The 20,952-nt window shown below is 44.6% G+C and overlaps 1 protein-coding gene across 1 annotated transcript in view; it reads right to left on the bottom strand.

Moving 5' to 3' along the window:
• LOC128713350 (uncharacterized) overlaps positions 1–20,952 on the bottom strand; it is a 32,894-nt gene that overhangs the window by 9,617 nt on the left and 2,325 nt on the right. The window contains exon 2 of the mRNA XM_053808208.1: positions 848–1,010. Coding sequence (XP_053664183.1) covers positions 848–1,009 — 162 coding nt within the window. The 5' untranslated portion in view covers position 1,010. The remainder of the gene's footprint in view (positions 1–847; positions 1,011–20,952) is intronic.

Below are 20,952 nucleotides of genomic sequence, written 5' to 3'. Positions count from 1 at the left end.
CCCGGTGGCTCGAGCTTTGGCAACAAGCTAGTTGATTTGTTTTACTTTGTGCTTCAACCTTGACTTGCCGTTATTTGATTACTTTTTCCACGTGAGTTATTCACATTCGGGGTCTGGCACCGTACCGGAAGGCAGTCAATTGCTCTGTGTGTGTGACTTTTTGTTTTGCTTGCTGCTGCGTTTCACTCCCGGCCATAAAACGTTCCGCGTGTTTCTCATCTTCATTTTTTTTCATTCTGAAGTGTAGATTATAAAGTCGAACGGAAAGTAAATTTATATTGATCGAATGCATTTAAAACTTGATTTCAAAGATATCGGTGGCAGGAGTTTTCAAGAAGGATTCGTATGCTTTCGACTTATCCCCCAAATAATCACAATGATGTTGTCAATCCAACAAAAGGTAACATTAGAAATTATGAAAGGAACAAGAATAATTCTGATTCTGATTCATGAATCTGAATCAGATGAATCCAACACTATTCCAACAAACGGAAGTTATTTGTGGAAATTAAAAACAAAATTATCATCAAAAGAAGTTTGAGCTAGTCAATCATTGTGGGCTTTCTTTTCCTTACAGATTTTATTTATTTTTTTATTTATTATAATTATAACGTCTCTTAGCCGTATTATCACTCCTATAATGGCTGCAGAGAGTGCAAATTCCTCAAGGCATTTCTTCCTGGTCTATTGCCTTATCCCGGGCATGCTCGGTTCGGACCTTCAAGTCATAAACAACCTTACATAAATGGAAAAATCGTTTAAATGTCATGAAATAGTCAACAAAATCATGTTCGTGAAGCTGAAATTCCCATCCTGAATAATTGTGTCATCTGGTTTATGTACATACCTGATCGAACGGGCACTGCCTGTGGTGGAGTGTGGCGAGACAGGTGCGACAGATGGTGTGACCGCATCCTAGACTGATCGGTGGGCGTAAATTCGCTGCAAACTCGTTGCAGCAAACGGGACAGCTGAGAAACTCTGTCCATTGGGGCGCCTGTATTGGCATTCTGTGAACGAAAATGGGCGAAAGTGCAGCAAACAAAACGGAAGAGGTTAGTTTCAGTTGCACTTGCACATGCAGCGACAGGAATAAATGATTGGAATAGAAAGGAACTGAAACAAGGTAGCAATTCTTCGTGAGGTTTGCAGTGAGTGTCGGTGAAAGCATCGCAGTATAGGTACGGGAAATCATTTCACTCGAATGTTAAACCAACAAACACCTGTTTCTTCCAGGCGGTGTGTACTGTCTCTCTGACGGCGTATGCTTTCATGCGTTTTTTAAATAAAGAAAACAAAGCTATAATATATGCACTCCCCTTTGTCTGCTAGTGCAACAGACGCATACCAACGATGAAGCGGACAAGGTCGTTTGGAAGGTCGAACGATGCCGGATATGAGTGTCGCGTGGCATACAGCCACAGTCCTCCAAAATAAAACCGGGTAAGTTCGAAAAGGAGAAAGCATCCACGCCACTCTGACCAACTGGCTGACTAGCTGTGCTTGGGAAGCTTAATTTTCACGAACATCAAACCGTACCCCTTCTGTGTGTGCGTATCGTCGAATTGATTGCAACAAAAAAAACGACACCACACACGATCCGGATTTTGACAGCGAAAATCGCGTCGCTAGATATACACAAAAAATAAACATTCGAACGTTCGGTCCCTGGTGCTCCACAGCGGGGTTTGGCGATGAATTTAATGACACTCATTTCTTACGACACATTCCACCTCGCCTCAATTCGCTGGCGCGGCTTCGACACACTGTTGACGTTGACATTGAGCTGACGTGCATGAAAGGATGACTGACGGAATGGACTGATGAGCAATACCAATGGATTAAATGGCTGAATTTACATGAAAGAAGTTTATCATAAAATTATTTCACAAAATCTTTTTAAAAAATCAATACAATTTTGACAACATATAATAGTAACAGCATTAAAGTTAATTTCAAGAAGCTCCTCTAGGTCACAAAGCCTGAAAGTATGTTTCATTTGGCACGGTGGTTTGATATTTTGAAGCAGAATTCATCGATTATCATCATAATTATAAGCTAAATGTCTAAACAAACAAATTTTCTACACCTCTGACGTATTGTCCATCGTTATTCTAGAGACATTTCAATCCGGCCCACTTTTGCTAGACGTATGTCTGACCTCCGTACGCAACGCGTGGCAAACCGTTTTCCTATGACGCCATCCAACACAGCACCAACACAAGCGCACCGTCCACTGGATAGTTCAATAATAATAAAAAAAAAAACCTTTTTAAAAGCCATCTTTTGCTTGGGCGGCACTGGGCGAAAGGCCACCGGTCCCGTCAACAGCTCCCCAAAAATGGAATGCCTTCCAAGCGGCCATATAATCTTCGGGGCAACAACAACAGATCCTCCCCATCATCATCATTTCGGCCACCATCATCATCAGCTGCAGCACTTCATTTTCACTCTCGATTCGCTTTCTAGCGAGCTTGATTGGCGGGTCCATCCGTTTTCGGAGGGAGGGGGGACGATCGTGATGGGCGGCGCGCACTCGTGTGCACCGAATTAGAGGAGAAGGCCCTTTTTCTCGCTTTCGTTAGCGTTGTTGTGCGTCCCCGCCAGCCGAAGGATCCGTATCTCTCTCTCTCTTTCTCCCTCCATTTCGTATCTGTCGAACGTTTCGAAGCGAATGGGGCTTATTTTTGACAATCATCCCCTAATGTTGGACGAGCTTTGACAATCCCTTCCGTATAGCATAATCGAATTTGTCGGCGACTTTTCTCCAATTTCCTCCAGCTAATCTCGGTCCGAACTATCATCACCATCATCCGGCATCCAACATCCGGGATGGTTGCGTCTCAGTACCCGTACGACGAAGCCATGCATTGGCCAATTTGCTTTCAGAACATCAAGGAAACGCTTGAGCCTTCATTGTTTAGCATTTAAATATACCATCGCTGGGGCCAACGGGAGGTTTTGATTGCATTAAAAAGGAATCGTGTCCGATGCTTAATGATGTCCTGCATTTCAAACCGAGAGAGAGAGAGAGAGAGAGAGAGAATCGGACCACAAGAACGCTGCGTCGTTGAAATAGACTGCAATTATAAACAAACCCACCGACCCGGATATGCAACGGCTAATGCAAAACAGGTCGTCTCCTCAAAGGTGACACACATTTCGCTTCCGAACAAAGGCATCTGCCCTAGTCGGTGGCAATGGGAGAGAGAATAATGTCCGTATTTCGTATGTAATGTTTTGCAAAATAAAAAAACCAGAATATAATATCCAACTTGCACTACAAGCGTGATGAGGCAGGGCTATAAATAAGGTCAAACGGTTCGGTTGAATAGCGTTAGTGCTGGCTCTTTGTTTCCGACGCAAACTAAATATTAATTAAAACATGTTTGATGTTGCATCATTTGTTTCCCGAAAGTATTTTTTACTTCAGCGCTACAGCGGTAAATAATAATAAAATATTCAACATCCTGCCTGCCATTAACGAGACTTTCGCCACTTTTTTGCGGTCTTTGACGATAATTAACCAAATCTACGCCGTAAAAAAAAAAGCTCCCAACGTTACCGAAAGCCTATCAAACATAATCCCTTTAAGTAGTGCCACCACCAAAAAACATGACCAGCATAGTGATTAAAAACAAGAACTTCCTTTGCATGGGAAGAAACAACCTTGCAAAAGAAATTCCAACGCGAACCCCGAAACAAAGCTGAGGGATGGTGGCAAAAACAGACACAAAACGATGAACGTTGGACATGCCACAAAACCCCGAAAGACCCTGAACGGGTTTTCGGATGCCAAGGGGAAAGAAGCAAGGGATGCCGAAGTGGGCTGGTGCAACAATGTTGTCTTGCACACGTCCAGAAGAAATCGATTGCCCGCTGGGGCGCGCGTTCGGGGGTGAGTGGGTGATATAAGAAGTGTTGTCGCGACAACGTTCGGTAGTTTGCTGGTTTTTGTTTCTATTTCTACCCTTTACATACACAAAACACCCAGCAAAAAAAAGACAATAAGACAGACAAACCGTATTCCGGTTCGGGTGGTTTCTTCCGTTCGTTGGACACGGGTTGGTCTGTCTTGAATTATTTTCTTTCCAGCTATAATGCCAAATTTATCTTTTTTTTCTTCTTTTTTGTTGAAAACGAGTAAATTAAATCACGCCTATTCAAATGTGTCAATGACAAATCATGGGAAGGAGAGAAGGATAAGGATTGATCAAGTACAGACATTATGGCGAGTCTTCAATGCTTTTAAAGGAACAATGTTTAACATGCTGATATATTCTAATTGTGCAATTTTGATACCAACATTTAGTCTATTCGAGGTCGCCAGGGTGGCATGATGGTAGCGGCGCCGATCTTTACACGAACGGACCCGGACCAAAATCTCTTCCAGACCAATCACTCATACGCAGGGACTGACTATCCAGCTACGGGTAAATAATGTCACAGAAAGCCAGAAATGGCAGACCTTTATAAAACATACTGAAACAAGATGACACAGTTTGATATCTATTTACTCCATTGCTTACCAATTGGAGTTTACACAACCAATCTTCAAACAATACAAGATTGTAACAGAAATTCTTATTGTTGCACCATCACAAAAAGGCACACAACTATAAAGCAAGCAAAATAACTAATTAAAGATAAAAAGTTTGCCAACCACCAACAACACATAAAACCTCTAAACATCCCTGTTGGCCTTCACACGCTTCCCGTCTATCGTCGCTGCACGGGAAATGAAACACAATTCCGCGATCGGAAAACTTTTCATAGCAATTATGCATTTTCCTTCCCCGTACTCCGGGGCACGATTCTGCATTGTTTGTATCAATTCCCTATTCTTTGCTCTGCGCCCTCTGATTAGGTACCAACCAACCACGTATGCAAACTTTTATCACATCGTACCGCCCGCATGCCACCAACCAGCCGAAACGATCATCACCCCAACTGTGATGTGTGCCATTGTCGGTTGGTCGGAGCTCGCCAATTTGGTATTCCTTCATCCAGGTTGAGAAAGAGAGCGCAAAAAAAAAAACAACAATCGGAAAACAGTATGGAAACCAATGCGCGTGTACTGCTGCTGCTTCACGATATCACGCGCGCACCACCCACAGCCCAACTCACGGATCCACCAATCCAATCACTTCCGGCCAAACCTTCTGTGCGATGTGCGCGATTGAGTGAGAAAAGTTGGTCGTTCCAGGTCGTGTTGGTACGTTTATGCTGCACCACCACTAGGGGGATCGTTGGCTAACCCGGAACGAAAAACGCATGCAGAACGTGTTGCAAAGGATAGGACGCGTGCGCTACGGAATGGTGGCACGGGCATGGATGGAGCTGGCAGGGCAGCAGAGGGATGCAGAAGCGTAAGAGCCTCGTGGTGCTAAAGCTTCATTTTCAATGAACCCAATTTTCCGCACAATTAAGAGCCTTTCCTTTCCCTGTCGCTGGTCGGCTAGAAGTCTTCCCAACGCCCTCCCACAAAAACGCTCGAGGCTTTCCTTTGGGGATAACTGGAGACAGACGAAACGAGCAGTCACCGGGGCCACATCCGGATCCGTTTCGAAAGCAAAACGAGAACGCCAAGGCGAGGGGGGGGAATAAGGAGGGAGGGGGGATAAGAATAGCAAACGCGTAAGTTTACGTGCCATCCTCCCCCCCACCACGGACAACCCTTTTTCCAACCAAAATTCTTCTAACTACCTCTGGACGTTGTGGATTCTCGGCAAGTAAATTGAATAATACAGTGACGGGTTTAACAATAGTAGCAGGTTGAAGATTAAAATATATAAATTAATAAAAATTAACCATTAACACTGATAAGTGTAGGATAGGAAATTAATTCTACAGCAAAATTCTAATAAGAATAATAAATTAATGAAGAACCTAATCCTTTTAATTTTTTTTAGCTAATATAAATGACAATCGAACGTCGATTAATTTCCAGGGAATTTAACTCTGTACAAACAAACTCAACTCAACTCAACTCAAGTTCCTCTCGGGCTAACCGATTAAAAACTATTCTACTAGTTGTCATTTTTTAGCTGAAGGATAATCCGCCCACCGGTTAATCAGGCCCCGAATAATCGACTTTGTACTCTATCACTAAATGATATTATTTTGGAACTTGGAACAATTATAATGTAAAAGATTTAAATATAAAAATAAAAACTTCATCCTTGTATTTTGGACACCAGGAACTGCGAGGAATTAATGTACACAGTTGAAATTGTACAGCGAATGATGCTAAGGAGCCGTCCGAAAATCCTTGGAAGCCAAGGACGTACGAGCACAGGCCATGGGCCAAACATCCTGGGAAATAATTCCCACAAACAACATGCCAGAACGACCCTGTGGCTCAGCTGTTACAAAGAAGCAAAACTAACAATTGGAAGCGACGCTAATCGCAAAATACGCTCCTTTTCATAATAAACCTTTTGTGACTGCTTTAAATGTAATAAGCGAGCAGATAGATTAATTCTTTCAGTTTTACATCCATTAAACACATCGCCCACAGTGTAACGTAACAAAAGTTCCGTTCCATTCCATGTTCCGCTAACCACACCGACGCGAACCTAACGCATCCCTTCGAGAAAGCTGACACACACGCGGGAATGGAACACCACCACGGTGGCTGGTTGGCAGTTTTCCATTAAAGTTTGCTACCGAACGGAAACATGCAAACGCACCATGGCGGTGCTGAAGGGGGCACCCCAAGCGAACTCCGTGCCTTTGCAGCCTCCCAGGCGCGGGCATTCACATACCGCCAACCGCACGCAGCACTCCCGTTTTTATCCATAGCGCGCGCAATATTCACACGGAAACCAGTGGTAGTAATATGTGTGTGCGGATCCCCCACCGTCCCGGGACAGTTGGAGCTTTCCCGGGGGGTTCGCAAAGCAGCAGAAAACAAACGGCATCATGCGCGCCCGGTGGTTGTGCGATCAGTGTAGTTATTATTCATAACTTTTTTCGCGTAGCGTGGCACCCCCCGTGGCCGGGGGTGCTCTTTACGCAAAGGCAGAAAGCGAATGCCACAAATGCCACAAATAATGCCGAACCCGTCCGGAGTTCCCGCCCGGAAGAAAGCGCCATCATCTATTAACAGGGGGGAGGGGCGATCTTGCAAGGTTCTTCTCTTGTGTGCGGCGGGCTTTTGCATATCTCAGGGTGTGCCTTCTACGCGCGCGAAACTTTCATCCCACCGGGTGATGGTGGTGGTGAATTACCTAGAACGGTGCGATGATTTTTCCGGCATACCGAACGATGTATCAGATTAAGTTGATCATTATTACTAAACAAATTATGGTAATAAGTAACTACACCCCATAGGTGAAATAAACACAGGTATAAAGAAACTTATCACCCCGCTGCACAAGTGTGTTCACCCTCCGCTTTGTAAAGCTTTACTTTTCATTTTGTGGTACAAATGTGCTTTTACCTCTTGACAAACATCGTACACCACACACACTCGCATACACACCGGCGAAGGTCGCATTCACGAACAATGGTACATCGATTTGGGCGGTAAAGGTTTTGTAGGGGGGGCGGATGATGCCGGAAATCGGAACTTTTATCCATACAATGCTCAACTATTACAACATAATGTTCTCCTTTTCCCAGAGGCACTCGCCTCGTTGGGGGACTTTAACGTTAACCTTTTGTAATATTTTACCATCCCCACCCGCTGCGTGCCCGGACCGTTGCTTGTACATCTAATGAAAGTGCTCTGCTACAAAGAAACGGAGATCAACCGTGGCCCGGCACAGCAACCGCTCTGTCCCCTTTTACGGAACGGGCGCGAACGGGGAGGAAAGCCCAAACAAATTCCAAACTTTTTCCTTTCTTTCCCTTAATAATCCCCCCACCCCCACCCCTTCCTTCCCAAACATCTTGTCTCCTCTTGCCATTCGACCGTTTTCATCCGTTCAATTATTGCCACAAAAGCTCCGGTTGGCGAAAATGAAAAAAAAAGTCAAGTGAAAAAGCATAAAAAAGTGAAAAATAAATTAGAAAGAGTCGGAAACTTCATGCCATGCGCCCGTCGTTTTGGGGGGGGGGGACTCTCGGTCGGTCAGGGAGACAAAACTTTCACCTCAAAATTTCGGCTTCGAGACACTTTCGTTAACGAGTCTTGGCCGCTGTGCGTGGTATGTGTGTGTGCTTTTTTATACACGTGGGACGAGCGCGCTCGCGTGTACGTGTGTATGTGTATGAATAATTCCCAAGGAAGACGATGTATACCAAGACGCAAGATTTCCACTGCCAATTTCGATTAGATTGTGGGTAAGAACTGGTACACACTGGACCATAATTACCATCCCGAATGGTGTATCTTCGGTGTTTGGGATTTGGAAGGGAAAGGACCGCGGGTGATGTGTCTGTTTTGCGATCACAAACCTGTCGCAACATTACTTTTCCCCAGACATCTAGAATAATAACATTTGCCACACCATGCGCTGCACGAACGGGCCAGGGAAGGCAAGCAGGTGTAACGATCAAGCTAAAGCCAAACTATCCCCGAAATGCCCTTTTAGCGTAACGTTCTCGCTGCAATCGTGTCGAGTTGAAGTCGAGCGATTGTAACCCTTGGGGCGAGAACAGACAATCGCACTGCGTGAAACATTCAATGCTATATTAAATTCTTATCTAATGGCTTGGCTACTTAAAGGAACTTTATACACTATTTTATAATGACTATTTTAAGCTCAAATAATTTATCATACAAAGACATCTTCAGGTACATGAGAGCTCAGATATATTCAAAACTGCTCAAAGCGCCTGAAAGTATGCAATTAACAGATAAAAGGGTCTTATTAACAGCCTATTAGTCATTTGAAGAAGGTAATACCGGTTTTAGCATCGGATTTCTCAAACATTTTGGAAATCCTGTAGAGCTTGATCTTTTTTTCTTGCCTTAGCTAGGAAGGATCTACTCATCTCACAAAAGGCCACCTCAGTGAAAGGGCTTAATTAGGATCTACTGCACAGCATCAGGTATGAACAATCAAATCACAACTCAACATTAATAAATTTGCTGAACTAAATATGAGAATGGTCTTATTTATGAATAACCAAGTAATAAATACTAAGAAAATTTTACTCTCGAACCCGATTTGATATCCTCCAAAAAAAAAATCCAAAATTTACTCTAGACACCGTTTATCCAAATGAAAAGTGAAACTTAACCCTAAATGTTGTGCTCTGCTATGACAAAAAAAAATAGAAAACTGTAACAAGTTTCATTTAACCCACACTAATCTGATTTTCGCACTTCGATCCTTGCGCTTGTACTCTATGCCCTCAAAGGTTAACGGGGTAAATGAAGAACACTTGCGTTCCTGATTGTTGCCGGCACTTTTTCTTGCAGCAGGTGAGGCAGGGCCAAACGGAGCGTGTTGGTGGTACAGTCGGTCGGAAGAAACCAATTTCAATTCCATCCCTTACCATCGTGCCGGCCATCTCTTGGGAGTAGTTGTTGGCATGGATCAAGAACGGCGAGAAGTCGTCTTTCCGCTTGTTTTGTGCTGCTCGAAAATCGTGTGGTCTGCTCAAGTAGATCCACCACAAATGGCAAAGACGTTGACGTTGATGCGTTTTCCCTTTCCTTCGCATTTGCACGCGCAATCTTTCGTCCCATCTTGTGTGTGTGTGAGCCCTGGAACGCAAGTAGTGTTTGCGAATTTCCCATCAAACGTCCACACCAACACGGTACAACACACCTTCGAACGCGGTAAAACACGGGTCCAAACAGTCCTCCATCCTACGGAAACCGCAGAAAAACCAAACTTGTCTATAGTCTTCCTATCCGATAGTGGGGACCACAGCAGAAAGGATCCTTCGCGCTAAGCTGCTGATGCCTGATTGGGGGCCAGCAGGCACGCGCGCCTTCCGGTCGGTTAAAGTTTTATCGTTATTTAGCAGCTTGATGAACCATTGTTTCTTGCGCTTTATTTTTATGTGCTACCGGTCCTCCCATCCCGCCAGTACCGGCTGGCAATGGGATTGAAAATGAGGAAAACTAAGTAAAAGCTATCATCCCTTTCGCTTTCCGAAACACAATCACGGTTAAGCGGCACGGAGTTCCGGGTCCCAAACACCGCTGAGCTGATGCAAAAATGTGGAACAGCTCCACCCAAGACGAGGGAAAATTACAATTACATCGAAGCCTTCGCCGATTTCTGGCCGAGATTTTCAACGAACCAAATTCCTCCCACCTCACTAGACCGGCGGCCAATAGCGGATGCGAAGAGTGTGTGTGTGAATGTGTGTGTGTGGTTTGGAATTGGAAAAACCACAGCTTTTGGAATTGGCGCAAAGGGTTTGGAAAATTTAATCTCCATCACAAAACTTTTGCTCGACATCCGGCTTGCGGGAAAGCGTTTGATTTTGGTAAATAAAGCGCGGGACGCATCGCGACGGAACGGGACACAGCTTTAGATTGTGCTGCGAAGGTTTACGAAGCTGTTATAAAACTGTCGGTAAACAATTACCTCAAACTCGCAGCCAAGATTTAATTATTTAAGCTCGAAACTTAGCGATGCTCCACCGCCTGTAGTCGGAAACGGTTGAAGGTCAACGTTGGATTATTCCACGGCATGATGCTAAAAGCATCAAATGATGACACATCCCGGACAACCGGTGCAAATGAAATTGATTTCATGTCACGAAAATGATTTAAGGATCGCGCGCCCAGGACACGTACTTCGTCTCGATCACTGGATTGTTGCGTTACAATGTTTGCAGCACCGAACGTTTATTACGCTTTAACACAAACGGATTTCGGTTCTGTCACTTTGCGCCCAACATTGGTGGAGTAAACAAGACAAGGAAAATTCGGAGTTTATTTTCCAGCAGGTTCAACCTACCTGCAGAGGTTGGCATCGGTGCCATATTTCGTAACATCATTTTTTTTTTTGACCCCGTTTCCGAAAAGGGAGGAGGTTTTCTAGCTTTCCATTCGTGTCACGTAATCCGTACCGTACCCACAGTTTACACAACGATTTTGTAAAGCAAAAGTGAAGCATTTGGGGAGGGAGTGGGGAAGGCCCACAACCACACAAACAGATCGCGTGTGGCAAAAGGTTTTCCACCATTGGCAGCGCCCTGGCAGTTCCGTCGAAACGGACCTCTCATCACGCATCGGTGCTGCCGACAGGAATTATGTGTGTGTTTCCTTCTTTTTTTTCCGTGCCATGTGCCAAGCTTCCGGAAGGCTTACGTGTTTCGATACTTCTCATTCACCACCGTTCGGCAGCTTTCACACAACATCATCTCGTGACTATATTAGAACGTCCAAAAGCGACGGTTCCGTTCCTGTCAGCGTGCCGGAAAAAAAGCGATTTTTTCTTTGCTGCTTTCGAGGAAAACCTCCAAACAAAGGAAAAATCCAAAAGTTAAACACAAAGAACAAAAAAAAAACCCCCCAATACAACATGATACAAGATAACCTGACCGGATTTTCTCCATGTTCCGCGTCGAAGAGGTTTCATGTTGTGTGTAGAATAAAGGCCCGACGTCCTGCAATGGTCGCACGGACACTTTGGCTTTTCGTTTTAGTTTTCCCTTTCCCCTCGAGTACATTTCATTTGTGCGGTCCGGGGTGTATGTGCGTTCCGGCACCAAATCGTTCCTGGCATGTAAAACTGGGATCAAATCTTCAAACCTTCAGCGGCCACCATATCTAATAATGTCGTGTGCAATAACCCAACCGGCTCACAATCGCGTTAGGCTGAAATTGAATTTTTGTCCCGAAACCGAAAGGATCACAACGCACACACACACACACACCATCGACACAACAACGAAAACCTCAAATATTTCCATCATCATGCAGAAACAGCGAACCAAGGTTGTCTGTGTACCCCCCATGCTGGTTGGTTTTGGGGCCAGCAGCTAAACGATGCGAAACGGCGCCGGGGCAAACCAAAGTAAGAAAAAAAAAGGTTGTGGAAAGTCCGAAAATCAAAACCTAAGCTGTCGGTGAGGATGAAGAAACCTATGCGCTCCACAGCGAACGAACGACGAGCAAGTCAACACGGTGGAAAACAGAAAACGATAACCTTTATTTTCTTTACCGTCTCTCCTACGATGCGCAAATGTGGAGAGAAAATGACCCGGCCTGTTCTGTCCAAGACATTCCAGAAGCACCCCACACTGCTGGCCGGGACCCTCACATCTAAATCGAGACATAACACCTTCGCAGGACACTCATTTGCCGAACATTACGGACCAACGGACGGGTCTGACCCCCGCAAAATGAAGCCATCTTTAGCCGTTTTTATTACGAAATGAACTGAAAACTGTGCCCCCATTGCCCCAACCGAGCCCTAACGGGCTGAAAGTGGAAAAGGGTGAACGATTTTCTGACCATTTGGTACTCACATTTCTAACTTAAAAACGGTTTAAATATTGCAAAGAAATGATCGTATTATTACGTTAAAATTGAACTTGCTTTTTTCACACAGTTGAGCATCCGTACATCCGTACAACACCATTCCTTTTCGAACTCCGGACTTTTGGGCGAGTGTAACGATAAGTGGTTTCCCCACAAACCATGCCGTTCCTCGTTCTCGTTCGGGAGAAAGTATGGACGAAGTCGAAGACCACAAGTTGACCGCTGCCGGGATCGAACGACCAATCCACACAGTTCGATCCTTTTTTCGGTCTCCCGAGGGCTGCAATCATGCTGTCTCCTGGGGTCATTTAATTAGCGTTAACTAGAACTCTGGCACCGGGTTCCCGGACTGTGGGGCGGCTCATTCTTTCAGAAGGAAGGAGGGAGAAGGGGGCAAGGTTAGCAAATGGTACGACAAATGCCAACAATCATGGGTCTGGTCTCACGATAAAATGGCAGGACTGAACGTACCGACAGGATATTACACTTTCTCTAATGCGTTTCGTTCTTGAATAGGGCATTAGGGAACGGAGCAAAAATGGTGGTCATAAAGTAGCCGAAGCAACTTCGGTAAAAGTGTCCACCGCAAGCGGCTTCGTCTTCCTTTTACCTTCGCCCCGCCCCCGCTAAGCTTCCCATACAACGAAGGTTTGGTTGGGTTTCTTTCAAAGTAACAACAACCTTCCTTGGGGGAAGAGTTCCACGTACGAACGTGCACAGTTCGGTAGCGGTGGCGTACCATCATCAAATCGATAACTTTTAAGCTCCCCGTGACATAAACATAAAATTCTTCGATACGCCACCCGTCCTAATGTGTCTTTGCGCACAATGTCTCAATTTCAAATTACACGATAACCCCCGTTCGTTCGCACCCAATACCCTGCGACAAAATGCACCACAGCGGGGGAAAAAAGGGATAGGATGAAGCGAAGACCATCATGATACGCTCTAATTATGTGCCATCCAATCAAAACATAATGGTAACGCGCGTCAGCAAGTTTTTCATCCCCCCTAAGGTTGATGAGCGCACAGAACGCCCGGAGAAGGATGCACTCGGGGAAAAATGGGAAAACGTGCAAACGTGACCGTATCGTCTAATTCACACCCCACACACGCGCTGGAGTGGTGGGAGGAGGGTGTCATCTTTGTCAACCTCTTAAGGGTTCGCTGATCCTACGTATCCTCTGTTTCAAGCTGACGCGAAATCCAGGAGTGTAAGAATTTCAGTGAAGATAGCAAGATGTAATTACGGTGAAAACACATCAGTACAGCAAGCAAATCAAGGCCACGACTATAAGGTCAGCAATAAATATGATTAAATTTTAAACATCCCCACACTTTGTCATATCGATCAAATTCTCTGTTACCGCACATCACAAATGGTGGTCAGATTTAGTTGAAAACGACAGAGCAAAACGAAGAACAAACCGCGCAACGCCCACACAAGCTACAAATCTGCGGCACTGCCGACGATCGGGCATGATCGCCGCCGTCACCACATCGTCTCGCATACAACACACATTACCGCATAAAGTGCCACATCAACATCGCGGCGGGTAAGTCGACGAAATGGGGACAAAACCATCAGCAGCAGCTATGCTACGCGGACGAAAGTAACGTTTCTGTGCGAACGAACCGTCTCTCAAGACGGTTTGCGGTATCCCGAAAACCATTTCAACGGTTTGGTGGTTTGGTTCGGCGAGAAATGATTTTCGGTAAAGCAAAACAAAATGGAGATGACAGTTTTGCCTTGCGAAACTATTCAACTTGATAATCATTTTCAGATATAGCAATCGAACCACAGGGAAAAAGGGATGACAATCTTAGTTAAACGACTTTTGAAAATTAATTACTTACAAAAACTTTCTAATTTAACGTAGCGATCCAACAAAAGTTCCAAAAATCGATCGAGTTAGTAGTAGTGAGAGGAAATAAGAAACGAACCTTGTGGAACGGTTTCACATCTTACTTGGAGTGAACGACAACAAAAATTTCGCTCCTCAATTCCTTTCCGAAGCCGCTCTTAATATCGCTCTTTTGAACGACGCTCCAAATATCGCTCTTTAGAGCGGAGCTGCAAATGTCGTTCTTTCGAACGGCGCTCCAAATATCGCTCTTTTAAGCGGTGCTGCAAATGTCGTTCTTTTGAACGGCGCTCCAAATATCGCTCTTTTAAGCGGCACTCCAAACATCACTCTTTTGAACGGCGCTCCAAATATCGCTCTTTTGAACTCTTTTTCCTTTTTATTAATTTTTTCCATCGCTTGTAGGTAAGAAATCACAATTCCCCTCACTAAGTATGAAGGCATGAAACGACTCCAACAATGGATTGAATCATGGACTTATCAGGAGGTCGAATAAAGTACAATTGGCTCCGACCCGTAGTCACAGCGAGTACGGATCAACATAAAGTTTAAGTTGGTTCTGTAGGATCGACCCTAGCTACTAGTTGATGTTGCAAATATCTGGACACTGAACCTGCTAGACCTACTAACACCTACGGTTGGATTAGAACCTGCTGCCCTCAGGGGTCGGTAAAGATTATGATTAGCTCACACTATTCACCAAAACGATCCAGTATTCCATCATATGACTCATCACTGGTTCCACTGGCATATTGACATATTAATTAGGAACCCGATGACGTCACATTCAAAAGACTTCCGTAGTGCTCTGATCACATCATTCTTAAATTAAAACCACAATTTATACGAGATTATCCAAACTAAATAGATGTATTGAATAGAAAACGGAAAACAAAACATGCATTTACCTTCTCTCAATAAAACGTAACATAAAAACAAAGTAACCGTAAGCATAATGTATAAATCTCCATGCGTGTGCAGATAGATGCAGTAAGAGTAATTGCAGTCGCCACTAAATATACTAAACGAACAAGTAACCGTCAACGTTCACAGGCAAAACATTTCTCCGTCTGCTGACCGCAGCGCTGTGAGCAGTGCATTACACCTTACGGAGATACAGCATTGCAGCGGCAACCTGTTAGTAATGCATCCTCCAGCATATGCACACACCCTGAATTCTCTCCCTGGCGTCTTGACTCCCGCTCCCTTTTACGACTCTTCTCAGTGTTGTTACAACACCGACCATTCCTGGCGGCAGGTGCAGCAAACTGACTGCGGTGCAAGGCAATAACACAACCGCAGTACACACTGTGGTGGCGGCGGTGGCAGGCACTGAACTGGCTAGTGCATCACCACCACACCAGCACCGGGCGAATGCGGAGTGTCCGCATCCGCTTCAGTAAAAAAAAAAAACCGGTAATGGCCCTGATTACGTGCCAGCCACGTAGTCGTCATCGCCGTCACACCGTCGTCGTTTGTCGGGTGGTGATGGAAACACTAATTAGTGCCCACAGCATAACACACACACATGGAGAGACGGGACCGACAGCTGCCAGTGGTGCACGCATCGCGCGCGCACACACATAGTAAAGAAGCATTACCTTCCATATGCTTTCGGTGGTGCACCGTTTTCTTCGGTGAATTTGGAGCGTTTGGAGATGGTGCAAAGGATGGTCCCCTTCGGGGGTCGTACTTCCGTAGGATTGCGAAATAAAAAATAAAAAAACGGGGCAAAAATTTCACAGCGTGGTAACATATCGGTGCCACCACTATGGAAGCCACCATCGTCGGGAAATCCCTTCGCTACGAAACGGTTCCAACCACCCCGAAGCCGCAGTGTGTCTGTGGGGCCCCGGAGTTCCTGACGAGACAAAGGTGAAAACACGGTGGTTGTGTAAGTGCACTCTTTTACTTCACCTGCACTACACTAGGTGCTTTTGTTTGTGTCTCTTGCCGCGCGTCTAGCGCAGACAAAAAGGAAAAGCGGCGTACGGATCTCGTGTCTCGTAATCGCGTTTCCCACAGCAGCGGTGTGGGGTTTTTCATAAATTTTCCAGTTGACCATTTTTATGGCATTTACCGCGAGACAACCGAGCCGCACAGTTGGAACGGTGTTAGCTCCCACCCATCTTACGCCGATATGATGACAAAAACAATCGTTTCGAACTTATATTTATATTGCTGAGCGTTATTAAGTACACAGTTCATGCTTTTCTTTTTTTTTTTCCCCCCAACAGCCCTGTCGGTCTTGAAGTGCTTTGTGTGGAGTTGGAGATTTTATCACAAAATGGACCTATTATGAAGTCGCTATATAATCGACCCCACGTACTTCGTAATCCCATCTTTAAGTTACATAACTTCCAACAGAAGTAACGGGAGATAGTAAAAACAAATTAAACGGAAAACAACATACCCCGCAAGCAAAAGAAACACATAAAAAGAACATAAAAAAATATGCAATTCCCGGACTATCAATATCCGTGCTCAGATACTCAATCAAAGCTGCCCAGCAGCCAACAAAAAAGAAAAAGCAGAACGGGAAAAACAAATCGGAAAAGTATGTCCTAAGTATGGAAATAAATTAACAAAACGCTCCTTTCTAGCCTAAAAGAAGAAGAAAAAACCGCCAACAAAATGAAACACACTTGCCGGGTGAGGAGTTTTGGTAAAGGAAAACCACATTCGGATTTTGGGTCAAAATTAAAGAAAAACAGAAAAATGGGTTGGTAAAAAAAAGAAAAACAAAAAACCTACCGGAAACATCGCGCAACAGGACTAAAAGAGGGTTAAAACTGGCCTTCAAAAATAAAAACCCCGACCAACGCACGAAAAACAGTACGAAAAAAGACCCTTCCTCAGCCAGCATCAGCGTCGCTCCCCGAAAGGAGCTTTGTAAAATGGTACGAAAACAAAAGTATAACAAGATATAGAATCGAATAAAAGGTAAGCCATCACAAATGCGCACAGTGAAGTTTCAAAACGAAATCGCGAAACAAAAAAACGGACACGATAAAATAAGTATCTGGCTACCGATGTACAACGCCGGTGGGGTTCGAGTTACTTCCTCCTATTGTTGCACACTTTTACTTCCTTCTATTGTGCAATAGGCGATAGGCCGGAGCGAGCTACACAGCGCGTAGCAGAAGACATCACTTTTCACTTTTCTTTCTCGTTCAACCGCCCCATCGTACTGCACACACGCGGCAAAGGCTGCACCAACGTAAGCGCGGTAACGATGCTCCGAAACGGCATGTTCGATTGGAGTGTTGTGTTGGGTGGTGAGCCGCCGCCCGACAAGGCGCGCGCACAAATTATCCAAAAGTGGCGAACGCCATTTCAAACGGCAGCAGCTTATAACATAACCGCCCTGCGCCCATTTTCCCTTCCACACACGGTGGCACAGAGCGGCCGGGCACACGCGGCGTGGAAACTGTTTCCTACGGTGCTGATCGCATGTTGCGAGATGAGACGGAAAGAGCGGATCCAGATGAGAATCGTCCCACTAGCGGTGGCACGGAAGCTTTTCCACCAGGTTTTTCTTGTCAAAACATGTTGAAAAACACGACGAAGAAAATCAAATGTGATGCTACATCGAACGAAAATGAAACTCACCCAATGGGAAGGGAGGCCTCCAAACTGGGCTCCACCAAACATAACGCCGAGTTTTCCTTCACCTGGTGCGCGTTGGCTCACCGATTCGCCGTGCCCGCCGGCAAACGCTAGACACACAGCGATCGACAGTGAACCAATTTCGAGTTCCATCCAACCGAGACGGTGGAAAAGAGAAACTGGATGCGTAAAATCAACCTAGTTGGAGGTGCGCGTAGAAAGACGGCAGCGTGCTTCCTGGTCCGGTGATGAAGAAGGAGAAAAAGGGCAAACCAGATGAGCTAACCTATAAAAGTAGTAACAGGAAGCGCGGTCGTCATGACGCTTCATTGGGGTAGAGATACACGGTATCTGATAAACGCGGATGTTATAATTTCAAAGCCTAGTGTTGTCGTTCGTACAACATCCAAAACAAAGAAAGCCAAACGATAGATTTGTAATGACTCTTCATTTGATCCCTTGGTTAGACTTGGTTTAGTGTTTATTACTGTTTTCCAACACATACAGAGTTTTCGAGTTCAAGTGGAAAAACTTCGGGCATTTCTGGATTGTTTTCGAATTGAACTACAATTTGTCATCGTAGATCTCGAATCCTTCCCATTTCCTGGACCTTGAAGCTGATTCTATTCAAAGCTTCATCAAACCACACGTTTGCAAAGCTTTCAGTGTGTTAATCAAGAATGTTCCATATCTACCTCTACACAATCCACTGGTGGTGCGTGCGTGAAGTCAAGTGGCAACTCCGAAATCCAGATACAACTCCGAATCGGACTCCGGATTCGATTATTTTTCGAGGAACATATTATTGAAGTTGTTGTATTTTTCTTTGATTTTTCCATATTTTTTTCCGTTTACCAAATTTATACTAATAGTAGAGGCATTATTTACATTTTTACTAAGCTCTTACTAAGCTCTAACTAATCCACTGTCATCTTGTTGCAAAAAAACAATATTGTTCTATTTTATTAATTTTTCTGCCATCCACCTCAAATCCTTTACACTCCCGCCCACCTACACCGGGAAAAGTAAAAATATATAGATAATAATAAATTACCGGACGCTTTCATTCTCCCCCGGGAAATCTACACCCAATTACGGTGTGTAAAATCCAAACCGTCTTAACCACCGCCAAAAAAGGTTCGTCGTCCAAGGTTGCTTTCGGTGGTGTCAATTTAAGTTCCAATTGCCATACCCCAATAATCTACTCTCCACTGCAGGCCCCAAAACACCAAGCCAAGAAAATCCGTGAATAATTACTCCTGGACGTTTAGGGAAGACGGCAGCAACAGCAAAAAATGTGCTACCGAAAGGAAAAAGGTTGCCGAAAGAGAACAAAAAAAAAACTGGCCATGCACAGATGAGCTTGCTCGGACAAAATGTAAATTTATCATCAACTTTTCCGGCAGCAGCGTAACGAAACATCATAAACCATCCGAGATTTTCCGGCGTATTTTTTTTTTATCTTTTCGCATCCTGTGCGCTAGTATTGAGAGTTCTCTGCTTGATGCGCTGTGTCCAAACCTAACTTGTCCTTTTCCTCTTTCCTTTTTTTTTTGTTTATTAATTTTCAGCTCCTGCAACAAATTATGATCTGTACAGTACGCAACAGAACACCGGAAATAAACAAAAAAAAAACACAAACACAACAAAATTATGCAACTTCATCCATGCACAAGCACACCTACAGCAGTTTCCACCAGCAGCACCAACCGTGGCAGGTTCGAAAATGGGAGCGAAACAAAAAAAGCGGAATGTGTGTCCTTCCTAGGGCGTAGCAAAGGGGTCGTATTATCCTTTCATTCTGTTTCCATAAACAACTCTTCCGGTAGTACAATTTTCGACCCAACTAGGTTCAGCCTTTTTTTTCTGTTGTAAAACCGTAAAACCAACCATTACAACGATCCGAACGGGAACGTAAAGGTAGAGCCACCACACCGTTGGGTACTGTAAGATTCGTTCTAGCCGTTTAACAAAACAGAAAATGAACGAGCCATAGGGATGGGGGAGCAACAAAAACTTATCTTGGTGACATTTTCATTTCATTTAATTGGGAGATCCACCCGGAACGCTGGAACCCCTTCTCGAGAGCCCTTAAGCTACCAAACCATATTCCTACCAGGCACACTTTTCGATTTCACTTTCTCTCGATGCTGACCACAAGCCAGAAGAAGAAGAAAAAAAAAACTACACATTAAATGACAAATAAAAGCGAAAGTCATTATCTCTATCGTTTCTTGCCATTTTGTGGGTTATTTTTATCATTATGCGCGTTGCCTAAGCTCGGGAGAATATTATCATCACACTCCAACACAGGGAGCAATGTACGCAATCTAATACATTGCACCGCAAAGGGACCCTTTCTTGCCATGCCATGCTAGTAAACAAGTAGCATATCCGCACCGGCTGGGGGGACTTAAGGGGGTCGTACACACTGTAAGTCTGATAAAAAGGGTTTTTCATTTTGATTAAAAAATTCTATTACTATCGTTACTAGTTTATCTCGATCTTTGCCTTAAGTGCATGAAACTATGCGTGCCAGTGTCGAAAGAATTCAAAACTTCAAACACGGAGACATAAAAATTGGCTCTTTGCCACTAACTTTTCTGTCCATTTTTGCCTCCAAAAACCTAATTATTTTACCAAAGCGTTGTTAATTTCCCCTTTTCCAGTCAAAATATAGTCTCCTTTTTCCGGGTCGCCTTAGTGTACTACCCCCTTAATACCATTATTGCCAACATGGTCGAATGAGCGCGAGAAGGGGAGTTTTGTATTGGAACAAAAACAGCGAAAAAGAGGTTACATTCTAAACATCTCACACATACAGCACACGATTGCGAACGATCCTAACGGACCCACCTGTGATCGTCTACAGTAAAAGGGGACGCACTTCTTAAAAAGGTGGGGGGGGGGTGGGGGGTAGTTGTTTGGTTAACAAGAGCAAGAACAAACCTAAAAAAGGGGTGGGTAATCATAAACAGAACACCCCTTTAGACAGAGGCTTCTGGCGATGGGGGGGGTCTATGCGCCTTTAGCTAATGTTTTCTTCGCCATCATACCAACACAAACCGGGCACAAATA

This window comes from Anopheles marshallii, chromosome 3 (assembly GCF_943734725.1).
Source record: "Anopheles marshallii chromosome 3, idAnoMarsDA_429_01, whole genome shotgun sequence".
Taxonomy (NCBI): Eukaryota; Metazoa; Arthropoda; class Insecta; order Diptera; family Culicidae; genus Anopheles; species Anopheles marshallii.
Note: the sequence above shows the minus strand (reverse complement) of the source record. Positions and strands in the feature narration are given on the sequence as shown.